This window comes from Salvelinus alpinus, chromosome 37 (genome assembly GCF_045679555.1).
Source record: "Salvelinus alpinus chromosome 37, SLU_Salpinus.1, whole genome shotgun sequence".
Classification (NCBI taxonomy): domain Eukaryota; kingdom Metazoa; phylum Chordata; class Actinopteri; order Salmoniformes; family Salmonidae; genus Salvelinus; species Salvelinus alpinus.
The window spans coordinates 16,333,729-16,346,872 of NC_092122.1; the positions used below are offsets into that span (position 1 = coordinate 16,333,729).

Genomic DNA, 13,144 nt, shown 5'->3' on the forward strand with positions numbered 1-13,144 from the left:
AGTAGAGACCACTGTTGCTCAATGCCACACTGTAAAATGGGCCTATAGTCAACGAGTGGGCCTACAACAAAAAGGGAAATATCAATGGAGTAAATACATCCCACGGCTATGACATTAACATTCAAATAGTAGTTGATTTATATGATGTATTTGTAGTGCTCATGGCTTGACAACTCATTAGTGAAACATTACATTTAATATATATAAATAAGTTGTTTACAAAGTCAACAATGACAACAAACACAAACAATGGAGTAACAGTAGTACCACCAAATAATGAAACCAATGTGAGCACATAGTGGAACTGGTGGTAAAGTGTTAAAGAATGGTCTGCCTGGCTCCACCCCGATAAGGATGTGTCACACCATAACAGGAAGAAGGAGGTCATAACAGGTCTTGGCGTCGCAGATAAAACAAGGAGCTAGTTACGTGTGTTTGGTTGCTTTCTCCTGTAGACGTGTCTTGGATATCAGGCGAGTGTCAATGTAACTTGTTCTATTAAAGCACTCCCAAACTAAACATCGACTTGTCCTAGGACCTAGGCAGTAAGTATGGCCATTTTGAAGTTCAGACAGTATGTTGTTGAGCCCAAATATTTAGTTGGGTAAAGTTAAAGTAAATACTGTACCTTACAGAGGCCATTAGTTAACTAGAACACAAAACAAGGGCTCGCTCTGTGTTTGTCTAATGCCTGCAGCTCTGTGCGTCCCTTTGCCCTACATACCCTTCCAGAGGAAGAGTCACTTTCGTGTGAAGGCATGGCCGCTCGATTCTCTTTCCCAGAGAAGGACCTCTGTTGCCCTGTGTGCTGTGACATCTTCAGGGACCCTGTGGTCCTCAAGTGCAGCCACAGTTTCTGTGCAGCCTGCCTGCTGCAGTACTGGTCTGGGAAGGGGTCGGCCCGGGACTGCCCTCTCTGTAGAAGGGAGTTTGTGGACAAGCCGGTGGCCAGCCTCACCCTGAAGAACCTGTGTGACTCCTACATCCAGGAGAGTGGCGCGCTTGGGCCTACAGGGGAGCTGTGTGAACCGGGTGAGCTGTGCTCCCTTCACGGGGAGAGGCTGAAGCTGTTCTGTCTGCAGGACAAGGAGCCCATCTGTGTGGTCTGTCACACCTCCAGGAAACATAAAAACCACGAGTGCTGCCCGGTGGGAGAGGCTATAGGCGACATAAAGGTAATCTGGTGTTATGATAGACTGCCCTATAAATATAAATTGAGTTCTCTAGCTAGCATTTTATGAGTTCAGATGTGAACATGAAGGTAAAGGGGAAAATGCTGTGAGTTTGATCTAATCTGTTTCATGGCTTCTGCAACTGTTTGCCTTTGAAGAACGGATATGTTTTGTTGACTATTCTTAGTCCAATTGTCTTTTTAATGTACTTTGTAGGAGGAGATGAAGTCTGTGCTTACTTGTTTGCAAGAGAAGACGGAGGCTTTTGACAAAATGAAGCAAAACTATGAAAATACAGTGACACACATTCAGGTAGTGTTGGTGGTTGGCCATAGTATGAAATAAATCAAACTCTCTCAAATGTTAACACACAATCCTAACAAAGGTCTCATTTCAGGTCCAGGCCCGGTTTGTGGCAAAGAGGATTCATGAGGAGTTTGAGACACTCCACCATTTCCTCCAAGCTGAAGAGGCTGCTAGGCTTGCAGCTCTGAAAAAGGAGGAGGAGAGTAAGAGTGAGATGTTGAGGCAGAGTATGAGGGAGATGGACAGAACCCTGGCCTCTCTCTCTGACACAATCAGAGCTGTGGAGGAGGAGATGGCTGAGGAGGATACTTTTTTTCTCCAGAAATGCAAGCAGGCAATGAGAAGGTGAGTACATTATAACCCCTGGTGGTTTCACTGTCTACAGACCATTACATGATGAGTACTAACTCCTACTTGTTCTGGCTGTATAGTGCTCCGTGCAGCACACTGCAGGACCCAGATATGGTCTCTGGAGCACTCATCGATGTGGCTAAGTACCTGGGCTCACTTCAATACAAAGTGTGGGAGAAGATGCAAGGGATTGTTAAATACAGTGAGTACTGAGTACTAACTGCAGAGTGTTGAACATTACTCGGTGTCAAGACTAGTCTATTTCATTACATGATAGACTGAAACCTTAACTTTTTAAGCACTTAAAGTGCTTCTTAATGTGTTAACACAGCAATTACAGTGGTGAGAACCACTACATCATGGTAACTGGATATACTTTCTCCTCAGCGCCAGTGACTCTGGACCCCAACACGGCTGCCCCCTGGCTCCTGCTGTCTGATGACCTCAACAGTGTGAGGGACAGCGACGACAAACAGAAGCTTCCAGACAACCCCGAGAGGTTTGACCCTGACACAGGCGTACTGGGCTCTGAGGGCTTCAGCTCAGGAAAGCATGTCTGGGACGTGGAGGTTGGAGAGAACCGCGCCTGGGTCCTCGGTGTAGCCAAAGAGTCCATCCAGAGGAAAGACAAGGTCTCCTCCGTACTGAAGAATGGATACCTGTCCGTGTACTTTTACCACAAGATGTACTTTGCAGGGACCTCACCCCTGACGCGACTCAATCTGAAGAAGAGCCCTCGGAGGATCAGAGTGCAGCTAGACTGGGAGAAGGGGAGAGTGTGCTTCTCTGACCCAGCTGACAACACGCAGATCTACATTTTCAAACACAACTTTTCTGAGAGGGTCTTCCCCTATTTCTGGGTTGGCTGTAATCAGTGTCCTCTGAGGATTGAGCCATTAGAGGTCTCAGTGAAATTTGTAGTTCACACCTGAGAATGTGTTGGCGCATGATGTGTTATGGAATTTTCTGGCTCTAAGGTGTCTTTCTTGATGTTGATTTTATGTCATGAGAAACATCTAATGGATAAATAATATTTAAATATCTGCCACTCGTTGCCTTTAAATTAACACTTACATTTGATTTAATGGACACTTGTTGACATTTTATTTTATTGTGTAGTATGGAATAAAAGTTTAGCTTTCTGTGTGGAATAAAACTAAATAAAAATGGAACATCAGACTTGCTGTGGTGATATTTTATTAGAAAATATTAAGATAAACTAGTATGTGTGCAGTCGTCATCAATTTCAAATAGTTGGGCTAAACCATTCCTGTAATAACACCGTCAAATGGTATCCCCTGAAATCTACAAACGATCCTCCTGTAAGAATATTGTTTGAAGACGACTTCCAGATCTGTTTTAGGCTTAAATATAAATGTCTTATTTAATTACTCACCAATCAATACATTTTTTCGAGTAAAACAAAACGTGGACAGATTCATTAAGCCTGAAACACTGCAAGTTAACAGGTAAAAAGTAAGTTCATGTTCTGTTTTTGCATCATGCGATGCAAGTCATTTAGCTAGTAAGAAACACGACGAAAAGCATCGGCAACGTCTCAAGCATTCCTATTAATTAGTACCTTTTCATTAAATGTCTACAGGATATATCTATAAGCGTTTTTAGGATTCCAGCAAGTTGGATTTTTGTTATGTGATAAGTGTTGCTTTTAAAATGATTTGGCTTTTGTTTAGTCAGAGACTCGGGATAGGATTGGGACATGTATTTAGACCTTCATGTACCGTGCTATGCCAACATAAACTGACCATTTATCCTCAAAAGATATTGAAGATGACTGACCTTTCATCAATCAAAGGGAAGAAGAGGGGAACTACAACCGTGATCACAGAGGCCTGTCCAAAGTCTCCCAAGGTCACCTTCCTCACTCCTTCTCTACTGCTCATGGAGGTCCCTTCTGACACCAACACCAGTCTGCCAGTGTGGGACGCCATGCACTCCCAACATGTGGATGTCGTCTGGACTGTGACACCATACAGTGTCAATATCCGCTTCACTCCTCTCCCCTCCAAGTCAGGGCAGACTACTAGTGCCAGCAATACTCTTATCTGCTCTCCTGGCAAAAGCAGCAACACCACCAGGATCATCCAGTCGTCGTCAGGCACATCCTCAGCCCTAAGCCAGACCCAAATGATCATCCAACCTCTACCACAACAAATGACCCCAACCAAAATCACCCCCAGTGTGCTCCTCACCTTTCCTCAAAGCACCCTCTTTCCTCAACCTGGAGCAATCACCATCTCACCTCACAAGCCCCAAAACATGACACCGGGCCCAGTCAAAACCACCTCTCTCATCCTCCCCCTGCCTGTCATCATCACCCAGCCACAGCCTGTCCACCAGCCTACCACCCCAGCCCAAACACAAGCCCAAGCCGCTAGCACTAATCAGCCCCCTGGTCCATCTAAGACAGCAGTCAGTCTGACCTTCCACACAAACACCTCCGGCGACATCCAGATCTGCGACCACTTTCTCACTTACTTCTGCAGGACGGGGAGCAACTGCAAGCAGCACCACACGCCATACCCCTTCCACTGGCAGCTGTGGTGCGTCAACAGTCACCAGTGGGTAGACTTCACCCCGCGCGCCCTGGTTAATCTAGAGAGGGCCTACTGCAATGTCAACCGGGAGGAGATTGGAGTCAAGGAAGGGTGAGTAGTACAGGTAGTAGATGTTATCCATAAAACACTCCATCAGTCCTAAAAATCTGTGATTTCCATGCTTGTCCCTCATAGCTCCATAAGTACTGCTGAATTTTAATCACACAATAGTTTATCAATGTATAAAATATTGCACATTTACAGAGTAAATGAAGAAGAAAAATACAGGAACTAAGACACCCACACACAGGAAGTGCCAGAGATGACATCAAGGATTTGATACCGGTCTTTTTAACGTAGCGCTACTTGCTACCACACCATAACTCTTAATGGGTTTTTTCTATGATTAGAGCTGGGAATTGGCAGGTACCTCACGATGCGATACTTAGGTGCCAATATGATATGTATTGCGTTTAGATACTGTGATTCCAAGCATATTGCTCACGATGTCTGCTCTAGAGGGACAAGAGAAAGCCATGAGAGAACAAGTTCTGACCAGCCGTGAAAATAAAAGTGCTAAAAAAAATGGTCTCCCTTTTTAAAAAGAAGATGGAGAACTATGAAGGAAAAATATTGAAATGTTGGTGCAGTTACAGTGCCTTCAGAAAGTATTCATTGACTTATTCCACATTTTGTTGTGTTACAGCCTGAATTCAAAATGGATTAAATTGATATTTTTTCTCACCCATCTACACACAATACCCCATAATGACAAAAAGTGAAAACATGTTTTGAGACATTTTTGCACATGAAAAACAGAAATATCTCATTTACATAAGTATTCACATAAGAGTCAATACATGTTAGAGTCATCTTTGGCAGCAAATTACAGCTGTGAGTCTTTCTGGACACATCTTTAAGAGCTTTGCACACCTGGATTGTACAATATTTGCACTTTGTTTTTTTTATTCTTCAAGCTCCGTCAAGTTGGTTGTTGATCATTGCTAGACAGCCATTTTCAAGTCTTGCCATAGATTTTCAAGCCTATTTAAGGCAAAACTGTAACTATGTCACTCAGGAACATTCAATGTCGTCTTGGTCAGCAACTCCAGTTTATATTTGGCCTTGTGTTTTAGGTTATTGTCCTGCTGAATGGTGAATTTGTCTCCCAGTGTCTGTTGGAAAGCAGACAGAACCAGGTTTTCGTCTAGGATTTTGCCTGTGCTTAGCTCTATTCCATTTTTTTTTTATCCCCAAAAACTCCCTAGACATTGCTGATGACAAGCATACCCATAACATGATGCAGCCACCACCATGCTTGAAAAATATGAAGAGTGATGTGTTGTTTTGGATTTGCCTGAAACATAATCCTTTGTATTCAGGACGTAAAGTTAATTTCTTTTAGAGGTCGACCGATTAATCGGAATGGCCGATTAATCGGGGCCGATTTCAAGTTTTCATAACAATCGGAAATCGGTATTTTTGGGCGCCGATTTTTTTTTTTTACTGACTCAAGACATTTCAGCCTTTCATTTTTGTTTAATTTATAAAACATAATTCCACTTTGACATTATGGGGTATTATGTGTAGACCAGTGATACAAAATATAAATTTATACATTTTGAATTCAGGCTGTAACATAACAAAATGTGGAAAAAGTCAAGGGGTGTGAATAGACTGCTGAAGGCACTGTATATCGTCACAAAGTTATATCCCGATATGTAACTGTATCTAATTCCCCCCCATCACTAGTACGGATATGTTCACTCTGCACTTTGACACCATGACGTTGAAGGACGGGGATAAATACGACCGGGTCAGAAGACTCCAGAACACCACAGACCCAACCAAGAACCCTCACCTCTACACCAGGAGGTGCTTCTTCTGGTGGAATAACCTCAGCTGGACAAAGTACAAAGGCGTGAGTGCTTCAAACCCCTCTCTCATAACCTCAGATTTTTAATGAACTTTCGCTATGGCGGACTGCGTTTTGTTCATTACAAAAGATAATTCCCTCACAAATGGTTACCTCTGTTTCATGTTGTGCTATGTAGGCTTTGACTTACCGGGTTGTCTTGTTAAGGATGTGTCCAAGATCCTTCTGGACAAGATGGATGCTGGGGAGCTGGAGTGTCGTTTCCACATCTTAGCGGTGGAATACAAGGTGGACTTCACCATTATGATCCAGACCAACGTCACCACAGGGTTTCAGCGGGCCATCCGACTCAGACCCTTCTACCGCTCCCTTAAGTCTCTGAGAGCACATTTGAGGTACGTATCCATGTTTTGTTTTAACCTTGAGCTGGTTGATTGGTTCAGTTACCTTACTTTCTAGGCTCTTTTGAACTGTGTTCAATTATCTTAAATCTAATTTACATACACTTGTTTGTTATACACTACATGGCTACAAAAGTATGTGGACACATACTCGTCGAATCTCTCATTCCAAAATCATAGGTATTAAAATGGAGTTGGTCCCCCCTTTGCTGCTATAACAGCCTCCACTCTTCTGGGAAGGCTTTCTACTAGATGTTGGAACATTGCTGCGGGGACTTGCTTCCATTCAGCCACAAAAGCTTTAGTGAGGTCAGGCTCTGATGTTGGGCGATTAGGCCTGACTCGCAGTCAATATTCCAATTCATCCCAAAGGTGTTCGATTGGGTTGAGGTCAGGGCTCTGTGCAGGCCAGTCAAGTTCTTTCACACCGATCTCGACAAACCCTTTCTGTATGGACCTCGCTTTGTGCACGGAGGCATTGTTATGCTGAAACAGAAAAGGGCCTTCCCCAAACTATTGCCGCAAAGTTGGAAGCACAGAATCGTCCAGAATGTCATTGTATGCTGTAGCGTTAAGATTTCCCTTATTCCCAAATTAAGGGGCCTAGCCCAAACCATGAAAAACAGCCCCAGACCATTATTCCTCCTCTACAAAACTAGTTGGCACTATGCATTTGGGCAGATAGTGCTCTCTTGGCATTCAACAAACCCAGATTCGTCCTTCAGACTGTCAGATAGTGAAGCGTGATTCATCACTCCAGAAAACACGTTTTTCCACTGCTCCAGAGTCCAATGGCGGCGAGCTTTACACCACTCTAGTCAACGCTTGGCATTGCGCATGGTGATCTTAGGCTTGTGTGTGGCTGCTCGGCCATGGAAAGCCATTTTGTGAAGCTCCAGACAAACAGTTCTTGTGCTGACGTTGCTTCCAGAGGCAGTTTGGAACTTGGTAGTAAGTGTTGCAACCGAGGACAGACGATTTTTACGCGCTTCAGCACCCGGTGGTCCCGTTTTGTGATCTTCTGTGGCCAACCACTTCGCTGAGCTGTTGTTGGTCCTAGAACTTTCCACTTCACAATAACAGCAGTTACAGTTGACTGGGGCAGCTCTAGCAGGGCAGAAATTTGACAAACTGACTTGTTGGAAAGGTAGCATCTTATGACAGTGCGACGTTGAAAGTCACTCAGCTATTCAGTACGGGCCATTCTACTGCTTATGTTTGTCAATGGAGATTGCAAAATGTTATACACCTGTCAGCAACGGGTGTCGCTGAAATAGCCGAATCCAAAGGGGTGTCCACATACTTTTGGTCATGTAGTGTAACTCATAATTGGGGCCAGGAGAAATTCTCCACTCTTTTTCAAACCAGTAGTTCTGTCCAACAGCACCAAAAGGTTGATAGTGTCATCTCAAGCCACCTGTTGGCATTTAGACCCTAAAGGGGACGCACCTGTGTGGGAGGGGCTCGAAAGATACTCCTGACCTGTAAAATGACTAACCACGACTAACCATGTGTTCATTATGTTGAAATGTGTTTGAAAGAGGCTGTAGTGTCACCAGTAATATGATTGATTGAACAGCAGGTTAATGTCATAGGTCAGGTGGTAGAGAATTTCTCAGGGTCCTACTCATAATGCTGGAATCACACCATATTAGTACTAGTTCATCAATAATAACATCAACTACATTCACGAAAACAATCATCTACTTGTCTTGCATAGGACAGGTATCCTGCTGGATGGTCTGGCCGGCACATCCACCGAGCCTTCCCCGGCCAACTTCAGTGTAGACCCCCTGGGGAAGTTCAGCACCTGGTACCCCCCAGTGTGGACCCCTAGCTCTGCCCCAGACCAGGACTACAGCATGGTGGATGTGCCTGCCAACACCCAGGCCTTCCAGAAGGTCCACCGCCTGTTCCACAAGACCCTGTCAGAGACCCGGGTGGAGATAGTCAGCCTCCACCAGATCCAGAATGTTCTCCACTGGGACAAGTTCCAAAGGTGTGGATGGGGACTCTCTGGTCCTCTTTGATATGTTTTCTATCCTTATGAGAATAGCCATTAATTGTCCTCATGTACTGTGTATATGACCGTCATGTGGGAATGGGATAAAGGATAGGGAAAAGGTAGATAACATGGTGCGACATTACATCACACAACAGATCGATATAATTGTATTGATCAGGGTTATCCAACGAGATGAAGGCTTTTTATTCTCCTGCTCCATTTGACCATGAATAAATGTAATGCTGATAAAAAGCTATTGAATTGAATTTAAGATGAATTCATACTTTAGGTGGCATTGTTTGTGTTGTAGGTACAAGGAGCACATGCTGAAGCGCGGTGACACCAAGGAAGACGGGGCTCTGGAGAGGCACCTGTTCCACGGGACTGTCGGGGACTTCATTGAGGACATCTGCCACAACAACTTTGACCCGCGCGTCTCGGGAGTCAACGGGTTCGTGTATGGCTACGGCTCCTACTTCGCCCGCGACGCCTCCTACTCCAACACATTCGCTGCGGTGTCACCTGACGCTGGGGTGCGTCACATGTTCCTGGCCAAGGTGCTGGTAGGAAAGGTGAGCGTGGGCAAGTGCAAATACCGCCGGCCGCCACCCGTCAGATCCACGAAGGATTACAACCTGTACGACACCTGTGTGGACCAACTGGTCAACCCCACCATCTTTGTAGTTTTTGATCGGTGCCAGTGCTACCCCTACTACCTGATCAAATACAAAGAACTGCTAGTGGTGGACGTCAATGAGTAGGTTTGCCCTGGGAGAGCTAGTGTTGCTGCCTGTGACGGTAACTGTTGTTCACTGGATGTTCATTCCACACCAGACCGTACTGCAGCACCTTGCATTAAGGTGAAAGACAGCATTAAGAATAGATCAGTCAAAACTGTATCAAACAAAATGTTTGTGTATCCAGTCCAAAGGATAATGTTCAAAGCCTTCCAAAGACTTGGAATGTTTTTAGAATAGATATGTGTTTTATGAAGTTTTACAATTACCGTTTTTACAGTAAGTTTCTACAACGTCCCATTTTAAAATGGAATTCTAAATGTAACACTAAAACAAGTTTGATATATTTTCTAAATGTTTTAATAATCGAAGCAATTGTAACACTTGATAATGTAGAAAGAAGAAATTATAAATTCTAGATGTTGCTTTCAAAAAGGTTCTTAATCAACTGTAAAGTTATGTTATTGAAAATAAATGGGTTTACTGAATACATCAGGGGCAGTCGGTTCCGTTTATGATTAGGGAGGACGATATTTCTATTACAGAATATTGGATGACTGTCATTCATATTCCATTCACCCAGTTTAATGTAACATCGATAGGTTTAGGCTACTACATGATACTAACATTTTCCCTGTACCCATCATGAGGTTGCTACAACCTAGCCTACAAATGAAAGTTTATAATGTACAGTGCTGTGAAAAAGTATTTGCCCCCTTTCTATTTTTGCGTATTTTTGATACTGAATGTTATCAGCTCTTCAACCAAAACCTAATATTAGATAAAAAGCTAAAATAAATTGCTAAAAGGCAACAAATTAGAAGTTTTGGAATGGCCTAGTCAAAGTCCAGACCTAATCACAACTGAGATGTTGAGGCAGGACATGAAACGAGCAGTTCATGCTTGAAAACACATAAATGTCAGAGTTACAGCAGTTCTGCATGCAAGATTCCAAAATTCCTCCACAGTGACGTGAGAGACTGATCAACAACTACAGGAAGCGTTTGGTTGGAGTCATTGCAGCTAACTGGCACAACCAGTAATTGAGCTTAAGGGGGCACTTACTTTTTCCCACAGGGGCATTGGGTGTTGCATAACTTTGTTTATGAAATAAATTCGATACGTATGTAATTTGTTCACTCAGGTTCCCTTTATCTAATTTTAGGTTTTGGTTGAAGATCTGATAACATTTAGTATGCAAAAGTAGAGAAAATTAGAAAGGGGGCAAATCATTTTTCACAGCACTGTAGGTCCAAATAAATGTTTTTTACTGAATACATGAATTACTCAAGCTTACAAGGGGAGTCTTGTTCACTTTACAATATCTTGAATTTATTCTATTTACAGTCATATTTCTGAAATTCAATCCCCCAAAAATTGTCAGAAAGTTAAGTTATGAATGGCATGCATTTCCCCATAAGTATCTTGTAGTAAAACGTTATATTTCTCGCTTTAATATATTTTGTAAAAACAAACACTTTCCCTCTTTCAAACAGTACATCTTGTGAATTAACTTTGTTTCCCGACACTGTCACACATAATCAGTGTTTGTCTTGTTTGGACAGGAATCAAATGCATCCTGCAGGTTACCCAGGAATGTTCCTAATCCTCCAAGAACAAGAATCACAGTACTGTACAGAATCATCTCTATAGCACATCCATCCAGCTGAAACTTTAATCAAGGGGGACTTCTTCATGGTGCAAAATAGTTTAAACCTGTGCAAAAAATACTGTAAAAGTAATAATCTGGCATTGTGATGTAATTTGAAACTTTTCTTCAGCAATGAGCATTGTGAAAAAGGCCACTATTTATGCATTTTTCAGTGTACTTAAAACTCTACTTAAATAACTTTCTATGCTCACCTTTTTATTTATTTTTGCACAGATTTGAACTATTTTGCACCTTAAATGTCGCCCCAAAAGTAATTTCCCACTGGGCACAGACGTCAGTTCAACGTCTAGTTTTGATTTACATTTGGTTGAGTTGTCAACCAACGTGAAATCAACCAAACATTTGACCCAGCCATTGGATTTAAAAGTTGGGTTAAAAAAAAGACGCAATTCCTTTTTGCAAATCCAATCAGTGTTCCACGTTGATTCAAAGTCATCACCTCAAATGTTGGGGTTGAAATGACGTGGAAACTACGTTGATCCAACCAGTTCTTGCCCAGTGGGTTATCAATGACTTCATGGTACAGTACAAGTGTAGTCTGCTGAACAGAGTAGCACTTCCAGTAACAGTACATATATAATGTAGTGTTATTATCCAATCTGGTGTCATTTTAAATGGGTAGATAAATTTGGCATATAATGTAGACTGAGTACAGGGTGACTTGGAAACCAAACGGAATATTCCTCTATTGTTTGGATTCCAGGCTAACTCTTTTGTATTCCACACATTGAAATGACATTTAGGACTGACATTTCATGATATTTGACAATGAGCCGTATGTCCAAACATTAAGACATATCTTATATAAAACTATAATAAAATCCTTTAATCGTGCTTGCTGGGCAACTCTATTGACTTTCCCGTGAGGTTTTAACTTGACATGGGGCTAAAACATCACAAAATGACATGTACAAAGGAATTGCAGTAAGAAATGTTCCGTTCCAAACTCCTCAGAATGCTACTGAGATACTTTTACTAACGTGTGTTTTTAAAACAAAAAACAGATGAGGACACATTGGATGGATACGCAGGCAAATAAATGTGATTACGAGAAATTCATCTTCAAGAGGAAGAAAATAAAAAAGGGTTGAAATAGTTTAACGTTAGAGTTATTGAACATCTTGATGCTGCAAAAAAAGAATCGCACAACAGTGATTGTGGAAGGCAACAGAATGTCAAATGGAGTAAAATGACACTTGGAATCAACATTAAAGGCAACTTTAAAAGCATCTGCTAAAAACTCATAAGTTCATCAGACATGTGTTGAGGCCTATAAAACATTAAAATCTGAAATAAATCAAAGACACCATCTCCTGTGACCTGGTCTAGTCTGTGTTAGAAGTCCTGTCCCTAACAGGAAGTGCCCATGACACTTTGGGCTATGATGCTTGGTGTCCTTTTTCCCTTTCAATCAATTTCAATACACATAAAATCACCAATATACAACAGCTAACGCAACAAAAAGCAATACAAACTAATTGAAACAGAACTACAGAGATAAATACAAATAAAAACAAAGGTGCCTTGATGATTTGACAAGTTTCCCTTTGTGGATGGTAATTTCATTTTTCTGCCGATAAGGAAAATCCTATATTCTCCGCCCAAATCTACTTGCTTTTGTCCTCTCACACACCCACTCTCTTCATCCGCTCTCCAAGTCAGCATGATTCGAGTGCCATGATTGGATGTACCACGAAGGGGTGAGAGGTCATAGTTCATGATTATTTCCATAGTGGCAGACTGCTGGTGAGCTGACTGCTGACTGTACAAGGAAGGTGCTGAATCCTGTGACGGTGAGGTTGAGGGGCGGTGTTGTGGAGTTGGCGTTGTTTTGGAGGGGCAGGGAGTGGGTTGAAAGGGCCATGGAGGGAATGGCGAGTTAGGAGTCGTGATGGAGTTGGTCACTCGCAGGCCAGTTTGCTGTCAAAACTGGACAGGCCAATGGCGAAGGCTTGCAGGGCACACATGGGGTAGTTGTAGTCTAAGGTGAATACGTCCTCGGCCACTCTACCAAACTGCATTACGATGTAGTCCGCTGAGGGAAGAGAGAAGAGACGACTAAATAA

General features: G+C 42.7%; 3 protein-coding genes across 10 annotated transcripts in view; 2 read left to right on the top strand and 1 right to left on the bottom strand.

Annotated features, from left to right (window-relative positions):
• The first annotated feature begins 355 nt into the window (after positions 1 to 355).
• LOC139565925 (zinc-binding protein A33-like) lies at positions 356 to 3,008 on the top strand. 3 transcript variants are annotated; one of them, XM_071386623.1, is made up of 6 exons: positions 356 to 545; positions 733 to 1,175; positions 1,389 to 1,484; positions 1,570 to 1,823; positions 1,910 to 2,031; positions 2,217 to 3,008. In XM_071386623.1, the coding sequence occupies exons 2-6, from the start codon at positions 759 to 761 to the stop codon at positions 2,759 to 2,761; spliced, it is 1,434 nt and encodes a 477-aa protein (XP_071242724.1). In that variant the 5' UTR covers positions 356 to 545; positions 733 to 758; the 3' UTR covers positions 2,762 to 3,008. The 3 variants fall into 3 exon arrangements, with proteins under 3 accessions (XP_071242724.1, XP_071242725.1, XP_071242726.1); XM_071386624.1 differs by having other exon boundaries at positions 374 to 545; positions 698 to 1,175; XM_071386625.1 differs by having other exon boundaries at positions 374 to 1,175.
• A 529-nt stretch (positions 3,009 to 3,537) lies between these two features.
• On the top strand, positions 3,538 to 9,898 carry LOC139566082 (protein mono-ADP-ribosyltransferase TIPARP-like). The gene is made up of 5 exons (XM_071386975.1): positions 3,538 to 4,498; positions 6,140 to 6,308; positions 6,471 to 6,658; positions 8,385 to 8,663; positions 8,980 to 9,898. The coding sequence occupies exons 1-5, from the start codon at positions 3,621 to 3,623 to the stop codon at positions 9,428 to 9,430; spliced, it is 1,965 nt and encodes a 654-aa protein (XP_071243076.1). The 5' UTR covers positions 3,538 to 3,620; the 3' UTR covers positions 9,431 to 9,898.
• An 813-nt stretch (positions 9,899 to 10,711) lies between these two features.
• The window catches only part of LOC139566083 (tubby-related protein 3-like), a 45,310-nt gene continuing 42,877 nt past the window's right edge, over positions 10,712 to 13,144 (bottom strand). For all 6 annotated transcript variants that reach the window (XM_071386979.1, XM_071386977.1, XM_071386976.1 and 3 more), the window contains one exon: positions 10,712 to 13,113. In XM_071386979.1, the coding sequence (XP_071243080.1) occupies positions 12,980 to 13,113 (134 nt within the window). In that variant the 3' untranslated portion in view covers positions 10,712 to 12,979. The remainder of the gene's footprint in view (positions 13,114 to 13,144) is intronic.